This window comes from Aethalodelphis obliquidens, unplaced genomic scaffold (assembly GCF_003676395.1).
Source record: "Aethalodelphis obliquidens isolate GAN/ISIS:26980383/991018 unplaced genomic scaffold, ASM367639v1 scaffold49, whole genome shotgun sequence".
Classification (NCBI taxonomy): Eukaryota; Metazoa; Chordata; class Mammalia; order Artiodactyla; family Delphinidae; genus Aethalodelphis; species Aethalodelphis obliquidens.
Genome location: NW_020837993.1, coordinates 14,938,991 through 14,958,913, shown reverse-complemented (window position 1 = coordinate 14,958,913; position 19,923 = coordinate 14,938,991). Strand labels below are relative to the sequence as shown.

At 48.3% G+C, this 19,923-nt stretch overlaps 1 protein-coding gene across 1 annotated transcript in view; it reads right to left on the bottom strand.

The window, feature by feature from the left end:
• The window catches only part of ATP10A (ATPase phospholipid transporting 10A (putative)), a 175,285-nt gene that overhangs the window by 98,466 nt on the left and 56,896 nt on the right, over positions 1 to 19,923 (bottom strand). The window contains 1 exon segment of the mRNA XM_027083251.1: positions 3,018 to 3,222. Within this exon segment, the coding sequence (XP_026939052.1) occupies positions 3,018 to 3,222 (205 nt within the window).

Sequence of the window (19,923 nt, the reverse complement as noted above, 5' to 3'; positions counted from 1 at the left end):
GCATCCCCAGCACCCGGCTCCAGCAGCACCTGTCCCAGCATCTCGCAAGCTCCCAGGCCCAGCACCTCCCAGTGTATGGCTCCCCTGCACCTGTGAGGGCTGACCCACTGGTACAGCCCGCCCCTCAGTAACTTTTCTGCCATCCCATGAAGGACAGCCATGCCCTCGGCCATGAGAACAAGACTCAGGCTTGGGGGCCTCTTCCCTGGGCACTATCTTACCACCAGGACCACTGGCTGTTCCCTCTATCAGCTCTTCTACATTCTGGGGAGTCCCTTCACTTTTACTGTGCAATCCCCCATGAGGAGTTCTTTACATCAAACTTGCCCTAGCCAAATCAGCTGCGGTTTCTGCCTCCTCACTGGACCCTGACAGATACACCCAGCCCCTGCATGAATGTCAAGGTCCTCTCATATTCTTCACCTTAGTTTTGCAAATCACCTCTAATTTAAGTTTTCCTAGGGGCCTGCACTTCCAACTGAGCCCTCGTCAACGTGGCACTGTTAATGTGCATTGGACAGGAATCCGCTCTTCACCTGCCTGAGACACCAGCTGACTCCACCCGTGAAAACCCCACTTCAATATATAGAACTGAAATGTTCCTGGCATTGTAATGTTACAGCCAAACCTTGGTTTTCCAATTGTCAGGTTTTTAAAAGCCAGAGACTTCCTATCTTTATTTTCCATGGGGCAGTTCATACATTTCAGAATAATAATGTATGAACAAGAATTCAGGTACCAGAAAAATGCCTTTGGACGTTAGGGAAAGAGGGAGAAAAAAACAGAAAGTGAAAAAATATACCAATAATAGGGACTAGAGTGTGCATACATATTGAAGAATTTGGGTGCTGATAAAGAAACTTTTTTTTAATCAAAATGGTTTTGGTTCTTAATTTTGGCCATTTTGACTAAGTTACGGCTCAGCTCCATTGACCTCCTCAGGCATGCACGGGCACTACGCAGCAGGATGTAGGATGTGTCTGTCTGTAGCGATCCTGGAATTTCAACATCCATCTTACGAACAGTGAGTTTATACAAAGCACCAGTGAGAAAAGTGGGTGGAGGAGGCTTTTAGATATTACTGGGTTCAGCAGCTGAACAAATTAGAAGACAGGAAACAAGGAAGTTTTTCCCGAAAGCTGACCAAGGAGATGCACCCCCGTGGCTTTGCCCCACCCGTCACACAAACAGATCCACTCTGCTCGCAGGTTCTGCAGTTTCGCCAGGTTTTCCACAGTGTCTGAAGTTTCGCCCATTAGATACACGGATGCATCCGTTTATGTTACAGGCACCCTCTGCGCACACTGGCTGCTCCACCTGGATGGAGCTGGAGCCGGTGCGGTCACCACCTCCCTCCAATCCAAGCCCATCCCTGCTGACCTCAGGGCTCGTCCCCACGCCTGTGCCCTGGAGAGGGCTTGGGAACAGTGGGTTCTGGGGGAGAAGCCTTGGGGTGAGGTGACCTCAGGACACATGCACATGTGGCCGGGGGGGAAATGGCAGGGGAATGTTGGCCCACATTTATTACCAAACCCTGGAGCACAATCAGTGCAGAAGTTGGAACTCACTGAATGTGCCAGTGCTGGGCCTCAGGGGTCCCCAACAAGCACTGTCACCAACTCTCCTGATCCGGGAGAAGAGCATCCCATTTAAAAAAAATACTATTTTTAATGTTTATGTATGCTTTGCCTCGTTCCAAGAAAGATTTGAGGCAGCTCACAAAAACATTCTTGGCGCAAAAGGAGATGAAAATGAGGAAATCATGGTGGTGGACAGAAGCGAGGGCAGAACAATCCAGACATTGTTGAGGAAGTCCGGGCCGTCTGCAGGAGGTGGGTGAGTGTCAGGCTCAGAAAGTCCTGCCACCAAGGCCAGCAGTAGCCCCAGGGTGTGGGATGCCATCTGGCCCTTTGCAAGCGTGTAGGAGGTGCCTTCGGCTGTCACAGTGACCAAGGGTAAACGGCATGGACACTCATAGAGGGATGCGGGGATGCCCCCCTCCCCCGACAATCCTGCACAACTAATGCCCTATGTCAAATGCCGACAGTGCCCCAGGGACACCCCCAGGCTATAAAACAAGCCAACTGCTCCAGACCCATCCCAGTCCTGATTCTAAGTCCTGGTTCTCCTGTAAGAGCTCACTGAGAGGGCGCCAACGACAGAGGAAGAAAATCCCCAGTGTGTGTGACACTGACACCCATTATGTGACAGAGGAAGAGACCCCCCCCAGTGGCTGCCTTCCTGAAACTCAGGAGCTCACTGCCTCGGGCACTTCTTAAACCTTCCTTCCTTGATGGCAAGGCGCCTGAGTGACAGAGACAGGCAGCTCAGTGTCAGGAGAACAAGGTGTGGGCTAGCCCACTGCCCTGCCAGACACCTCCTGATCCCCGAGGGCTCATGCTCCTTTCTGTCCCCTGGCGTTGGCACCCCTGCATCCTCTGCACAGACCCGGAGGGGGACAGAGGTTGGAAACCCCTGACAGGGTCTGAACTTTCCGGCCACAAGGCTATCGGTGGGTATAGGTGGTGGGACCCTGCTCCCCTTCCTACTTCTCGCTCCCCACAGGGCCAGCATTTCTGAGCTGTGGTCGATGCTCCTCCAAGGCAGAATTCAGTCACAGAAGACCTGACACTGAACTCAGAAACACCCCTGAGGAGAGAAATTCCTGAGCCACATGCTGGGGTCAGGTCATTACTGCTGCTGTGTTAGAATGAGAGCAACAGCTGGGTAAATGCTGACAGTCAGCCAGTCCCAAGTGTTCCTAGTGACTTTAAAGGGACTCCAAATCTACAAATTGTGCCATGGAAATCAGAGTCAGAAAACTGGGTCCTGTTTCCCATAGCCACAGGCCGGTTATGTGCTCAGGGGGACTGGGGTCCTCTCAGACCCTCAGTCCCCCATCCATCCATCAGCCTGGCCTGATGGAGGGGATGCAGGTGCTCGAAGGCCTGGAGGGCCGGCATGGGAAGCACCACAGGACATGGTACCTGGAACCCTGGACACACCAGGTCACTTACGAGCTCGGAGAAGCCTCGGACCACCTGGCGCCGTTTCAGGTTGGTCTCTCCATCCAGGTTGGCCGTCTCGATGTGGCACAGCCCGTCGGGGTCACTCGAACAGAGCAGCAGGATGTCTGCAGGGATGATCTCGTTGCAGCGAAGACGCACAAAGTCTCCCACGCGGATTTCTTTCCAGAATCGGTTCACGTACTGCTTTTCTTCCCTGGTAAAGAGACAGCCATTAACAAGTCTGGAGGAGATCGATGGAGGCCAAATCTGGGTGATGGGCACATGCAGCTCATTGAACACATCATGCCACTTTCTGGTATGCTGAAATTTTCCATGATAACAAGCATTTAAAAGAAGATTCCTAAAGGCCACATATAGTGAAACTCCAGTAATATGAAATATCTAGAACAGGCAAATCCATGGCAATAGAAGGTGAATTCGTGGCTGCCAGAGCCTGAGGGGAGGGGAGATGGGATGGGGAGAAATTGTTTCTTGGGCACAGGTTTCCATTTGGGGTGATTAAAATGTTCTGGAACTAGGTAGTGGTGATGGTTACACTAAATGCCACTGAATTGTCCCCTTTAAAATGGCTACGCTTTCCACTCCTAGGTATATACCCCAAAGAATTAAAAGCAGGGACTCTAATGTATATTTGCCTACCCATGTTCATAACAGCATTACTCCCAATAGCCCAAAAGTGGAAACAACCCAAATGCCCAACAATAGTTGGATAAGCAAAGTGTCGTATATTCATACAGTGGAATATGATTCAGCCATGAAAAGGAAGGAAATTCTGACACATGTTACAACATGGACTCAGAGGACATTATGCTAAGTGAAATAAGCCAGTCACAACAGGACAAACACTGTACGATTTCACTCTTATGAGGTCCCTACAATAGACAAATTCATAGAGACAGCTAGCAGAACCTCTGTACCTTCTGCAGGATGGAGATCACAGCAGATGTATCCTCTCCACGACGCTCAAGATGAAGTAGATAATCACTCAAACCAGTGCCTGCCACAGTCAGCTTTCAACCCCTGATAGTTACTATTGATTAATAGGTAGTAGGATGAAAACACGGGTAGATTTCTGCTTTAGATTTTTTTTTTTACTCTGGAAAAATGGGCTCATTAATCCTACAAATGGCATTTTTAAGAGCTCCTTGGAGGCAGTTTTGTCCAGTTTTATAAATAAGCAGAGGAACAAGACTTTATCTCAACATGACATTCTACATGAGAAAACTGCATGAAAAAATCCTCTGGGTTATGTTGTTAGGAAAATAAAAAACACACTTCACTTTCACCATCACCTTCTCACTGGCCCCCCACACTTCCTCGCCTGAGCTCCCGGAGAACAATTCAGCAGCGAGTCTGAGTCTCACCTGACTCCTGAGCGCTGGGTGATGAGTCCTGAGTGTCCGACCTCTATTTTATTCCACACTGTGGATCTGAGGGAACCCACGGCAGACTTCCAGGGGCTCCTAGCATCAGTTGCCCCAGGTGCTGAAAAGAGAAGTAGCCCCTTCCACTATAAGCCTCTATTTACTTGCATTCCTCTGTTTCAAGATACACCGTAGTTTGGTCGCTATAGGGCCAACAAAGATAAATTAGATACAATTTTGTCCTCAAAAATAAATTCAAGGCGAGACCAAAGCACTAGATAGCACCCCCTGGGGGCTATAGAATCAAGCCCCCAATGTGAGCACAAAGGTATTCTTCTGGACCCAACCCTCCCTGCAAGGCCAGGGTGCTGTTCAGGTGAGGCATCCTTTTCCAGCTGTGACAAGTCCCCCGGCTCCGGCCCAAGGGCGCTGCCCGCTCACTGTCACAGTCTGACTTCTTCCCAGTGGACAGACAGCCTTGATGAGTGACAAATGAAACATCACTTAACTATGTTCCTATTTCCTCTTCTGAAGATCAAACCTTGACTTTCTATCATTGCAACATTAGCTCTTTAGTCTTTCTTCCTTATCAGGACACTTTGTTGGCTTCTCACAGAAAGTACAGAGGAATTTGAAAGGCCCTGTCCTTTCCAGAAGAAAGTTTCCAAAAGCTAATTTGCTGTGCAGTCACTGAGGTGGGCAGTGCACGCTGACAGTGAGCTGGACAGGCCCCAGTGTGACAGCAGCTGCCAGGAGACCGGTGGTCCTACACTGGCCCTGGGGACAGGCAGGAGGCGGGGATGACCGGGCCAGAGGAGGCAGGGCGTGACACTGTCTGGGTTGTTTATCTTGACTACATTCCATTTACAGAACTCATCAAAAATAAAGTCAGTTTCCATCTGCCTTGAAATCTTAGAACATTAGCTTGCCCACTCCAGCAGAGCACGTATTGAAAACAGTTAACTTTGATGGAGGCATTTGAGCCCGAAGGAGACCCCCGCACAGGCCCCTGTAAACACAGAGCAATGGATGAGGAGACCTCGGTGACCGACCGTCCTGGCAGGAAGACCCGTCCCAGCCATGGAAAGCAAAGGGAGCTGCAGCAGAGCAGCTCCAGGATGCCTGAAAGAGAAAGGCCCTGCAGCTCACAGGAACTCCTAAAGCAGCAGGACCCTTAAAACCCAGACTCAGGAGTCACTTGTGGAAGAACAGCATCACAGAACCCCTTCATCACCTCGACAGACAGACAAAAATTCCTCATTGAAGCCCCACAGTCCGGTTGACTGTTCCAGCGGGAGCTCCAGCACTGAGTGTGGACCCTACACTGACCCGGCAACACCCCTGCCTGGCCTGCGTTACTTTTATTTTTATTATATGTATACCATATACATTATATAGTAACATATACTATATAACTTATATATAATATATTACCTTTTACATGTGTATGTCTATACATATATAACAGATACATTACATATAACATACATATTAGATATAAGTTGTCCTCCTTTTCTCAGCAACTGTATTTGGACATAAGGTCTTTAAAGAGGTGACTGAGTCAAAATGAGGTCATAGGGTGGGGCCCTGATCCTTATAAGGAGAGGGAGAGACACCAGGGATGTGTGTGCACAGAGGAAGACCATGTGAGGACACAGGGAGAAGACGGCTATCAGCAAGCCAAGGAGAGAGGCCCCCAGAGACACCAGTCCTGTCAATGCCTTGATCTTGGACATCCTGCCTCCAGACTGTGAGACAATAAACTTCTGTTGTTTAAGCCGCCCAGTCTGTGGTGCTGTCACAGCAGCCAGAGCAGACTAGCACCCCATAACTTCAATTCCCATGACTCCAGCTGGAAGGGGCGGCTCCCAGCCTGCAGGGATGGGAAGGGGGAGAGCAGCAGAGGACCAGGTGACAGAGGGCATCACACCAGGAGACACTTCCACAGGCTTGTGTACCACATGCCCCCGTGTCTGTGCACAGGAAAAGCACTGCAGAGAAAACACGTAAGTCCCACTAACACCATACGGCAACACTGGCCTCCTAAGAACACTGATTTTAGAAGCAGCAGGTAAACAATTTAGGACCGGCTTCTATTTCCTCAGGTCACAGTGGATGCAGGCTAGGGTGGACAGGACCCATGACCCCTCCTCTCCATAGGAAAAGTCTCAGGAGTGTATGCCACCTGTGGCCTCCCTGCAAACTCCAGAATTCTAACTTGCACCAGGCAGGTGCCTGTACTCCTCCAGGGACCAGGGGATCCACCTGAGATGCAAGGTTTAAAATCACCCAGTCCTCAACACTATGCATTTGTTTCCAGCAATTTTAGGAAGTGGCACTGTGTAGTTTGCCCCTGAGATATTCCTTCTAAGCACAGGTGCTGCCCCATGTGGTGGCAGGATTCTGAGACATCCCCTAGATCCCCAGCCCTGGTGTGCAAGTCCCTGCCAGCGCTCCACCCCCGGCCCCCAAGTAAAGTGGGGGCTGTGAATGTGGGAGGAGTCACTCCTGCAGGTGTAATGAAGGTGACCAGTCAGTGGGCTACGAGCTAATCATCAGGTGGGCCTGATAGAGCCACAGGAGCCCTGTAAACTGGGCCTAAACCAGAGATAGTAAGTCAGACACTAAAGTGTAGAGAGCAATGGAAGGGCCTCATGAACAGGGCCAGGAGCTGAGAGTGGCCCTGGCCATCAGCCAGCAAGAGCACAGGGCCCCAGGCCTACCAGCACCGGAGCTGAATTCCACCAAGAACCTAAATGAGCCTGGAAGAGGACGAGACCACAGCCAGGCCAATGCCTGGACTGCAGCGGGTGACACCCAGGGCAGAGCACCCAGCCAACCTGCACCTGCATGCCTGCTCCCTGAAGCTGTGACAGCACACATCTGAGTTGTCTCCAGCTGCTGAGTTTATATTAACTCATCACACAGCAGTAGAAAACTAATATGCACAATTCCCTTCTTCTGCACAGAAGCAGGAGTCAGAGGCAGCTCAGTCCTCTCAGGGCACAGCAACTGGAAAACTCCCACTCAGCTTTAGAATATGCATACCGAGAAAAGACTACCTCATAGGAAAAGAACGCAGAGCAAGACTGGTTAAAATCCAAAAACACTTCCCTCTCCTCACAAAGTGGGAGCCCAACAGAAGGTATGCATAACATATTAAAATGTGGGGAAACCTGAAAATGTGTAGTCTTGAAATATGGGCCACATCATACATATTACAAGCATGGAGCATGGACCCTCCAAGAGAATGACAACCGCCCTTGCAATCAGCCATCACCGAGTACCCTGCTCAGGTGTCCTGAGAGGTCTGCCCCAGAGTGTTGATCCAAGAGGTCAAGGGTCATTGGTGGAAAAAAGTGTGATTCTTCTGAGATGGGGGCGGGGGTGGGGGAGGGGTCCAAGCTGAAAGGGGTCCTGATAAAAACGCCTTCTGTTCAGAAGAAACCTTAGAAGGCCACAGGCAAAAACATGTCTTTTCTAGGGAAGCACTGCCACCAGTTTTTCTGCGCCAAACCCCTCACCTCTTGGCCTGTTGTTTGCTCAACTGTAAAGCCAGAGTGTTAAATATATAATTTGCAAGATCTGTTCTTAGGCCAAAAGAGGCTTCTAATGATTAGCTTTCCTCTTCTGGGAAAATCAATTAACACAATTTATAATTAGTCCTGCTGAGCTTTGAAGTTCTTATCTGAGCCTTTTTTGTGCAAAACAGCACAATGTGGGGGGTGAAGGAATAAGGAAATATTAGAGTGACTAGTGACAAATTTTATTTAAAGACAAGCAGTAAACAAAATTTTAAGATCCCTTAATTCATCATTTTTGGTCAGTTGTTTAGGCTGACAAACTATTTATTTGTACTAGTTATGTTTTTTGGTTTGTTTTTTTTTTTTGCCGTACGCGGGCCTCTCACTGTTGTGGCCTCTCCCGTTGCAGAGCACAGGCTCAGCGGCCATGTCTCACGGGCCCAGCCGCTCCGCGGCATGTGGGATCTTCCCGGACCTGGGCACGAAGCTGTGTCCCCTGCATCGGCAGGCGGACTCTCAACCACTGCGCCACCAGGGAAGCCCACTAGTTATGTTTTTAAAGTTACTAAGTAAACAATTCCAATAAGAGGAGGTAAGCTGGCTTATGGAATTTACAGGAATTATTTTAAGCAGTTGAAAGCAGGTTCTTCCTGAAGATCACTATGTTACTTTCATGTAGCTCTTCATGAATGGTTCAAGGACTCCTGCTCAGAACTGTTCTGTTAATGATTTATTTTTTGAAATGCATCAGAATTCCCACCAGTTCAGCCTCACTCATGATCCCTCTCCAGTGTTGAAACTGTCTCTGCAATGGCTAAGGGTTTTCAACAATGTATTTATAAATCTCTCCAATTGTATTGGGGGGAAAAACAAATCTGATTCCATACTGGATCTGTTTCTTTAACTTCTGTATTCTATTGCTTTTGCTTTAAGTTAATCACTAAAGGGACATTGCCTTTAAGCATAAATTATACATAATGGCCCATCTCTGGGAACCGTGCCTCCCAGGTAATGAGCCTTAAGCTAAAATACCTTTGTTTAGCTCACAGGAAACATCCTGACCAGGCCCACCTGTGAATGACTACAGGGAGGAGAAATTAACACATCCCCTCTGGAGGCTGACCAGAACCAGGAAATGTTTGACTTTACTTCCCCTTTTAGTATAAAAGAAGTCTGAATTTTAACTCAGGCAAGATGGTTCTTTGGGGCAGGAGTCCATCACCTTCATGATCTGCTGGCTTTCCAAATAACGTCACTACTCCTTGCTCCAGCAACTCATCTCTCAATTTACTGGCCTGTCCTGTCGTGCAGCAAGCATTATGAGCTTGGACTCAGTAACACGATGTGGCCAAGGTATAAAACCAAACAAACAGATAAAGTTTTTTTTAAAAAAAAAAAAAGGCATTGCAGAATTGAGTGAATTTTACTTTCATCTTCAGTGCGTTGTTATCAAATAAATTTTCATTTAGGTTCTTGGATTACCATTTTCCCAAACAGCAAAAGAAAATTTTTTTAAGGTGACAACAGATTCCAAATTTGAGAAACCATTTAACATCCCTGGTGACCCACTGCCCCTCCTTGTACAAGGACAGTCCCAACAATAATTGGGCTGTCACTGTCCCTGATCTCCAACCTGATTTATGGAGTCATGAACGTAAGAGTCCTCCTGCCAGAAGGAAGGAGGGAGAGGAAGATGCATACCCATTTTTGACTCCACCCACAGCAGGTGACTCCTCCCTTGTAATGTGACACGACCATTCCAGTTTAGTGACCAGGAGGCAGGCTGCCCACAGTTCTAAATGTATCCATGAAATGCCCATGTCACATGCATGGAACCAGCGTCCCAGGGCATCTTGCTGTTGGAGATGCTTGCCTCTTCCATTTCTCAGTAATTTAGGAAATGAATGAGAGATTGAAATGCTTATAACTTGGATACATATTTGATTTTCTGGCCCTTACATTATCTAACAACTTTACGTGGCCATATTTTACCATCTACTTTCTCATGTTCCAAAAATGCTCCCTTTAATTCAATTGCATATAAGTTTCACAACCACACACAGGAACTCCCCAAAGCCCTCCCACCATTCACCATGCCCACACCCTGCTCAGGTGCTGGCAACGCGTGTGCAGGGGTAAACAGGGCACATCTCACTCACCTCCCTTGATTTTTCCCTCCCTTAAACTTGTCTCTCCCCCAACAAGACCAACAAAGGAGTGTGTCTTGGGTTTGGATGGGCAGGAAAGAATGAGAAAGAGAAAGAAGAGATGGAGGGTTTTTAAGGTTTGAGCAAATCCACTTGAAAACATGGCATTAAAGATGAAAGTACAATTCCCTCACTTATGTTTTAAGTACAATTCAGGGCTGAGAAGAACACTTGTTTTGATTAGGCAGTCAGGGAGTGCCTCCTGGAAGAGGGGGCATCTGACTTTAGCTCCTGAAGGATGAAAAAAATCTTAGCCTAACCCATACCCCACCTACCCCAAGGAGACTACTTATACTAAAGAGTGGAATTTAGGGAGAGGCTAAAAGGGCAGTGCCCAAACCAGAGCTTAGGCAGGACACAGCAAAAGAGATCAGGAGACTCAGACACAGAAACAGAAAAGAAAGACCAGGCGTGGGAGTTTGACTGTACAATCGATGTGACTGGACTCCATGAATGATTAGATGAGTCAGGCACGGGGTGCCCAGGTCTCCAGCCCTGGTGGCTGGAATGTGGGAGCCACTGACCTCACCCAGAAGTGGGTGTGCTGTGGGATGGAACAGAGTCCAGTTGTGAGCAATTCTGAGTCCAAGGTGCTGGTGGGCGTATGGGGTGGGAGATGCTTCCAAGACCAAGAGAGATAAAGATAGGCACTCAGGGTTCACACATGGAGGTGACAGGATGCTGACCATGGGCACTGTCATGGTGATTACCAGGGAGAGAGCTAGCTAGACGGAAACAGCGTGAGCTCGGACAGAGGCAACGAGGGAGGGAATGCGGAGGAGGGGAAGTCGGTGGGGGTGGCTGGGCGGGCAGGCAGGCAGGGCAGAGAGTGGAGGCTGGGAGCCCAGGATGAAGATGTGCCCAAGGCCTCGTGGTGCCCGCTCACCACCACAGGAAGGAGTCCAGGGGCCACACTTTCCACTGCCAAGTGATCACATCTGGACAAACAGTCATGGAATGTGAGCTCACAGTCACTGTATTTTTATTTCCTTTTGTGGGGCCTCAAACTTCAGTGGCACAAACCTGAATACGGCACACCTGTTAAGATCAATGGTCACTTTTCCAAACACTCCTAGCCCCTCTTCCTCCCCCTCCAGACCTGTTTTCCACTCTAGCACATTTCCTGCCTGACTAAGGGAGAGTTCAGTCTCTTGAAAGACGGGGAAATGTTTTCCAGGAGTGGGCCACCTGCACAAGGTTCACGAATGCTTAACGGCTTGGGACAAGGCTTTCAGCCCACGCCAGCTGGAGGCTGACACCAAATCCCCACAGCGCCCACACATCAGTATCATCTTAATAATCAGAGCAACAGAACAGTAGGTACGTCCCCCCACTAAGTGCAGCCCTCATATGGAGCAGGCAGCATGCAGAGTGCTTACACACAGTCCTCACACTACATTCTCACTTACGGATGGACAGACTGACCTGTCCAAAGTCACACCCAGAAAGGGGCACAGCGAGGACCAAATCTGTCTGACTCCGGGGCCCATGAAGCCCTGGGGGAGGTCTGGTTTTGAAAGTATTATACATTTTACATTTAATTTGTGGTTTGTAATTAAAGCAAGAGCTGAGATTTTGTTTTCTTAACTTAGAAAGATGGTGTGATTGTTCAGAACAGTTAAGTGAATGGGGTACCTGTATGGGCAGCGCTGTGTAGAATCATAGAGAAAATAAGACCGCATGGTTAGCAACATTCCATACAACGTCTCTGACATGGAACAATTTTCCCTATAAAGAGAAAGCTCTTTCCAAACATAAAATTGCTTCAGGTCTACCTGTCAGTTTATCACATCTCCTGTTGGTAAAACATCCCCTGGATAAGAAAGGCAAGCTCCAAGTAAAGTCCTGCTTCATTTACTAAACAGAAAAAAAGTTGGCCAGAAATATCGGGATGCATGCAGTTGAATGCATGTGCTTTCCTCCAAATGGTTCAAGATCGAGGTAGGGTCAAACATAAAGTATCTAGAAAGATCCACAAAACACATTTTTAAGAAAAAGAGAAGCCCAGAGAACTCAGGAAACACGCAAACCGACTAGACTCAGGCCTCCCAAGCATGGCCCGAGTGAAGTACTCCTTTGGCCCTGGAAGGGGAGAGCTGCTCAACACTTTTTTAAGCTTTTTTAAGCAAACAGCACAAATGAGAAAACAGGATTCAGTGAGAGGCAAGCCCTAAATGGGAATGTGGCAGCAAGAGATCCAAGAATCTCGTGGAATAATCATTGTGGCAAGGCCTGATGCCTTAGGGATGAGAAAACCCTTCATGGATTCATTATTCAGATGGTGGACAAATGAAGGAGTATGTGGGGATGAAGAGAGTGAGAGACAGAGATGGACAATTTTCACAACATTTTAAAAAGACCCATCAAGACTCTGAAACTACCCCAAATTTAATATACACTCATGAGACAGGCCTGGGACCTGGGACCCTTTGCTGCAGTGCTGCGATGCCTGCACCTGGACAAACCTCTCCTCTAGCTACAAAATACAAAGAAACTATAATGAACTAAAAATAACTGCATGTATGTACAGTTGGGGCAAATTCTGGACAACAAGATACAGAGACCAAAAAACCCAACTGCCACTTTTGAAGAGCCGGGAACAAAAACAGGGGGTCGGGAGCAACAGCAGGGTGCTGCGCATGCCCCCTGCACACACCACCACCAAGGGGGTGGGCAGATCACCTAAGCCACCCCTCCGGCCCGACCCCTGGACACACCCCCACCCTCACCCCATATAAGGAATCAGCTCAACCCTCCCCTCAGGGAGCAAACAAGGGAATCTGTTACTTGTTTTAGCTCCCTCCTGCTGCATCAGGAGTCCCAATAAAGCCTTGCCTGAATTTCTTGTCTGGCCTCTGATCAATTTCTATGATCAATTTCTATATTGATTAAGGACGCCAAGAACCCTGGTCCCTAGCAATTACACAACAGGCAAAGAAGGGAAAAGCCCAGAATGAGAGAGATAATGGCTTTAAAGCAGGGTTTCTCAGCCTCAGCACCGTTGGGGCCAGATCGTTTTTTTTGCAGAGGGCTATCTGCACTGTGGGACTTGGGCAGCACCAAGCCCCCACCCAAGAGGGGCAGTAGCCCCTCCCCACAAATCCTACCAGCCAAGTTCCTCCTGGGGGCAAAGTCGCTCCAGGTGGAGGACCACCACTTCATAGCACCCAGGATGGACATTCAGGAACGTGGGTTATTAAGTAACCTTTACAGAAACAACATATTTTAAAAATTATGTGGGTGAGAACTAACTCAGCACTGAAACAGAAATGGCAAAATCTGCAGCAGGCACCAGACCCAAATCTGTTGCATAACGTCCAGAATGTGTCTCCTTTCCACCCTAAACTGAAACAGCCGCTCCTTCGGTGAGACACGCTAATGGATTCGGAATCTCATACTAAACATCAGAGCATGCTGGCGGTACTTGCCCCGGATTACAGGGCCTCTGTCTTCTTTAGAATGAAGATTGGATGCTGACTTTCCCAGCCCCCACTGGACTATGCTGGGACCACACAATTATTCACTGCAATGCCACACTGCATACCCAGAAGAAAGGAATTTTCCCCAGGAGCTGTACTAGCTTGTGACAGCAAAATGACACCTAAAGGAACATGACCAATTAGAAACCTCTTGGTGAGTTATAAAACTTTTGTTTTTGGACAAATCATTTCTACAGCAGTCTTTTCTGAGTTTCATGGGACAGTCTCAAAATAGCTCACCAGAGATCAGGATGCGGGGATCAGACTCTTTATCCCAATAATAGTACTGCCCATTTGTAAAGCATGTAAAACACTTTGGGGGCACTTTTAGAGTTTTCAAGTTAATTTCTTCTACATTCACTGGTTGGTATGACATTCTCATGAAACAGGCAGGATGACTCACATTTCAGGCAATGCCTTAAAGCTGGGAGAGGTCTTGTGTTTTTAACAATTTTTCCTAAGTGGCTGCAACAATACATACTTCTCCTTTGGTACCTAAGAGTACCTGCCCGCCCTGTTTCTGCAAACAGTAAGTGCTTCTTTCTTTTCTCTCCTTGCCACCTGATAGGCAGACAGGACACCTTACCTTTTTATTGCTCCTGCCTGACTCCCAGGCCATTTAACCTGTTCTTCTGGGAATAAACTGCCTATTTTCCCACTGTTTTTCCTATCGTATTGTTTACTTCCTTCTGGACAACTTAATTTGTGAGAGCTTTTATATTAAAAATATTAATCCTATTTATTTTACCTTGAAAATATTTTCTCTAAAGAATTATGTTTTTTAATGTTTGCTTATAGTATATTTTTGTCATATAACAGTTTTAAATTTTTCTATAGTTAAATATGTGTGAGTTTTCTAGGCCTGGCTAAGAAAGTCCCCTGTGCCCCTAGACTGGACGTTTACTTCTTTGTTTTTTGTTGGGGAGTGCAGCATTCTTTTCTTTTTTAGTATTCAAGTGTTCAAATGAACTGATATTCATTTTTATATAGTACAACCTGAGGGTCCAAGGCTGTTTCCTCCAGACAGCCAATTGTATAAACACTGTTTATTAAATAATCCTTTCCCCACGGAACTTAAGTACCCACTCTAAAATTCTCATATATAATATCATGTATTTGGGGTTTATCATGTCTTTCTCCATGTCCACACTCTGACCCTGGGATCCACTGCACAGTGTGCTGGATCAGCCCCATCACTGGGAGCCCCCAACCCCGGGTGGAGGCAGCCCCCTAGCAGGGCCCCGGCTGGCACTCTGGGTGACACGGGGTGCTTCCTGCTGCCACCTCTGCACCCCTGCGAGTCACAGTCAACTTCATGCTGCAGCCCTGGTTCCACTAACTGTACGAAAAGTCCCTCCTGTTTGATCTTTTCAAAAATGTCTTGGCTATACTGGGGCATTATAAACTCTAAGGCCATTTTATTCAATTCCAAGAGAACCTTGCAGGCAGAACCACAGAAACACATGCACCCTCTTCTTGGAGAACTCACTCTCCCACCCACAGCCACAGGAAGCCTCCTGCTGGCTTACATCCTTCAAAGAGATACTGCAGTTTTCTTCATGCAGGTTTTGAGCCCTTCTTGTTCAATTCACTCCTAGGTATTTTATAGTATTTGTTCCTGTTTTCAGCACTATCCCCCCCACTTCCCCTCTGGGTGCTCACTGCTCCCTGAGTTACTGTGAGTCATTCTTTATGGTCCCAAGCCTTCCTCAGCAGCTGTTTCTCTGGGCATGAGTTCTCTCTGCTTAAACCATTTTCCTTTCCCTGGTGGCCAGGCCCCTTTGAAGGAATGGTTACTATTCTTGGTTAGCACGTTTGGTTAGCTCTGCTTGGTTAGCTCTGCTTTCTAAAATGATGGCAGGTGCCCGCCTTACGGAAAGTGAAGCGGCCCCCAAGAGAGCAGTGAGCATGAAGTTCATCCGGGCTCCCACTGGCAGCCTCTCCCAGCCTCAGGGGCAAATGAAAAGCACCCCGGAGGCCAGAGTGTCAGGTCACCCTTGCATGCACCAACGGCCACCTTCCCCACTGAAGGCCCACAGCCCTCTGCAGGCCCAGGCTTTCTCCAAGACACTCTCCTTTGTGGCACCCACCCCAGTGCTGTTCTCCGAGTGCCTGTGGCCTATGCAGGAGCCTGAGCCAGTGCTCTGTACAGACCCAGATGGACCAAGGTCAGTCCAGATGTACAGAGACCTGTGGCCACTGCTCCAGCATGCAGGCTGGAGAGGAGAAAGGTTCAGGCCCCCATTTCCCCAGAGCCCCCTGCTTCCTCTGAATCTGAATTTTGAAAGTGAGAAGGCTTCATTGATGACAAGGTCCCTTCCTCTCATTTGACATTCTGAGGGGACTAAGGGCCAGAGAAGTAGACGGATTTTCCCACTCGGTGGGGGTGATGGTCTGCTCCCACTGCACTACCAGGAGTCTTCCCGAGGCTCACTGAAAAGCACTGACCTTTGGGTCACTCTCTGACTAATCCACGCTGGGTTCCTCCTGGCCAACCAGAATGAGGAATCACGCATGCAACCTATTCTCTATGTAAAGTTCTCTAAAAAATTCACCGCAATAACATTTCTCCATAACTGATTTATTGCAAATGTCCCTCAGTCATGACAAGCACGGTGAACGACGTCAAACAAGCCCTGTCCTTCAGAAGATTCAGCCCCTGGAACGGAAGGGATGTTAAAATATGGATCAAACTATGCTCTGGCGACATGATTTCTTTTGAAGCAGTTTGTGTGGGGACGTAAGACACCTCTGGAATTCACAGCTTGGGAGTCCAATCCCAATTTTCTCCAGTAAAGCAGTAACGGCAACAGTAACCTCAGGAAACTGATTTCACCCAATAATTTTCTGAGAACGGTCAACAATGCTGGAATTCAGAACTGACTTAACCCCCTTCTTGGGTAAAGACATGGTGAGTTCGGCCATGCTGTTGATGGTCCCCTTCTCCTTGTGCCACGGCTGCCAGACCCCACAGGCCACCGCAGAATCACTGTCACCAGTCATGTTTGCAGTGCCCTGTGAGGGAGTGCCGTACCACTCCCACTTTAAGGATGAAGATGCTGAGGACCAGAGGGGGTTAAACCTATGCCCTGACTCACAGCTGGAAGAGAGGAGAGCTGCTCCAAAAACACGCATAGAAGGAAGGCCTTCTACGTCTACGAATGTAACCCATGCTTTCCGATTTTAGATTATTGGGGGCAAAAATGCTAAGAAATGGGAATGGCTAAATTATAGATGTTTTCGCCTATCTTTATTTAGAAAAAAAAATTTCTTTTTCTTCTTGGGGGAATCAAGCAGGTTACAGTAAGTTACATTCAAAGAATCTTTTGTCGCTACACAAATGTGCAAAGTTAAGAAGCACACCGCTTCGGAGGAACTGAATCAGCCAGGGGTTCCCACCATCCCAGCACCAAATCGCCGTCATACTGCGGAGCCCACCTCATGAGGCCTGGGTGCCATAGACGTGACTGTCACACAGGCCCCACTGCGGGAAGGCCTGCCGACTGGTCACCCCTGACCCAATTCTAAACCCGTAACAATGACGACTTTGGGATTTCAACGTAGCTTCTTGAGATGAGGGAGAGACAGACTCTTTCGTCAATCCACTTCAGTGATTTGGGGTTGAAAGTGCTTGTAAATAGGAACAAAAATTTTTTTAATGTTTTTGGGTTTCTGCTTATGCCTCTAACAATCTAAATACCGTTGAATTTGATTCCTGATTTTGGTTTTAGCAATATGTTATTATCTTTACCACTATTAATAGTAATACTTATTTTCCCAAAGACTGCCAGGTAGGTACCAGCACTAAAATTACTGCCTGGAAATATTTCTTGAGACATTTTATTCCTTAACTGACGTAGTGTGTCATGAAATCCGCTGGGAAAAATTTGACCTGTGAAAAGGGTTTGTTTCACAGCCAAAGCACAGGTGCTGAGTGTCACAGTCTCTTTCACCCACAACTCTGTCATGATCCTGTGTGCACACACAGCCAGGGTCAGCACACGGGGGTTCCCATAGCAGGGAGCTGGCCAGGGAGCCTTTGTTCCTGCACAAGCTGAGTCTGGCCGACATCAGAGAGCACTCTCCCTTCTTCGGACCGCTCCGGTTCTTTCCACTGGGGATGTGCCCCTGTGGTCAGGCAGGCATCCTGGGCATGGCTGCAACCACAAGTGACCTGGACAGGTGTCCTCTGCCTGGAACTTGCCTGCTGCCCCCTGGGATGGGCCAACTGGGCCTCAGGACAATGCCCCCTGGGTGGAAATGGCAGCAGCAGTAATTCAAACTCGCCTTGAAAAGGCCTCTCACTCTTTCAGTGGCTCTTGAAACTTTAGTAACTTGGAAAGGTTATCTTTCAGAAAAGAATTCACAAAACACACACCTGTGTATATTAGGCTCCTCAGTGGCACAAGGAATCCCCCTGCTGCCAGGAAAGCTGGGACAGGCACCCCAGGCCCAGGACACACCTCTGAGCAGGTCACTGGCATGAAGAGGGGCCGACCTGCCGCCCGCATCTGTGGACATCCCGCAGCAAGGCCAAGGGTACAAGGAGGGCAGCACAGAACAGCGAGAAGATTCCAATCAGCAGGAGAAAAAAGGCTTTTTTACTTCCTGCAATATGTGATCCCAGTCTGGTGAGACAGCTTCCAGGTCTCCTGGGCCACCGGGGCTGGATGACAAACACCCAACAAGAGAACAGTCCTCAGATCATGGTGACAAAACCCGATTCGGCTGCTCTGGCTGCCACCCGCACTGGACACGCCCATAAAGGGCTTTCATCTGGACCCCCCAACAATGCAAACTGATCTAGGGTAGCATAGAAAGTGTGTCAGGCAGCCCACTCTGGAACATTCGGGAGGCTTCCTACCCATCCTAATAAAATTCACTTTATTTCAAATACCAATACATGGCTAATTTTTTTAACATCTATTTCTCACCTTATTTTTTAGTTTTATTTTATTCCTAGTATTTCAACAACAGCAGAGCCTATGTGCTTATATAGAAATAAAGTCCACACATTTAATCTAACACCAGTATTTGAATAACTTTAGTGACAGCACTATCCTCATGCTGTCCCCCTTACAGAGGAGAGTTTGGGGCGTCATTCTGGGTGAAAGGAAAATGTATCTCCTCTTAGGTAACTAACTTGAACAAAAGAAAACTCTTTGGAGTGACAGTCTCTCCTCAGCTGGGGAAGGCAGTCCAGTGTGTGCCATGACCCCAGGGGGACAGAGATGCTTTGGGGAACCAGCCACATGTACTGCCCTCACACTGTCCTACACATTGGGATGTGAGGAAAATAAAAAATCATTTTCCTGTTTCAAGTCAGAACAGCAGCTCCCCAGGCCCCGGGTTCAACCCCAGGGTCAGCACTTCCAAGCTGTGCTGCCAGGCGTGTGTCTGAGCCTGTGTCCCCATCTGCAGAGTGGGGATAACAGTGACAATGCTTGTACCGTGGGGGTAGGGAATGGGTGCAGAGATGAGCTTGGCTGTGTACTCAGGGCTGCTGTGACGGGGTCTTGGGTGAGAGTCTCTGGGGGAAGGTGCCACCACGGAGCTTTGGAATGCTGACTCGTACTCACCTCCCAGACAGCCAACACCTCTCACCCTTAGTTCCCCAATCATCAGGCCTCAATGTGCTCATTTTGAAAATGGTTCAACCTGGCGTGGAACAGCTTGCTTTTAAGGAAATCACACCTTTCCGCTCTATAAAGCACCTTGCCCCTGCCCCTTCTGCACCTACTGCTCAACAGGCTACTGTCCTTTTGCACCACCAGGTGGGAGGGGCACCTCGGGCCCCCATGGGGACCCCTCCTTGCTAATCTCTGAACCCAACATGCCTGACAGAACACAGAGGCCACGTGGCAGTATATCTCCGTTACTGGCGAGCAGTACCACTTGCCTTGGGCCAAAGGCTGAGAATCTCCCTGTGTTCCAAAGGGAAGGATCTCATGCACATTTTTATACCAACACAGGGAACACGTGCTCCACATGACGGGGGGGCACGTGGCCGACTCAGGCTAGTACCACACACAAAGCCATCTTTGTTCACCAGGGAGACTTTAAAAATTATTTTCCTGTTTCAAGTCAGTAAAATGTTGCTTTTGGGCCAAGACTTACTTGGGAACTCTCCAACTGGATGCTTGTCTTCTGAGAACAGGACAGAAATTGGGCAAAGTGCACCATGGAGACGTTGCATATGCCTGTCTCTGCAGTACAGACCGTGTTGTTTTAACGTCGCAACACGGAGCTGGGCTTTCCTCCTTGAAAACTGAAACCACCAGGCTGGGAAATATGGAGGCAACTTCTCTCAGACCCACAAG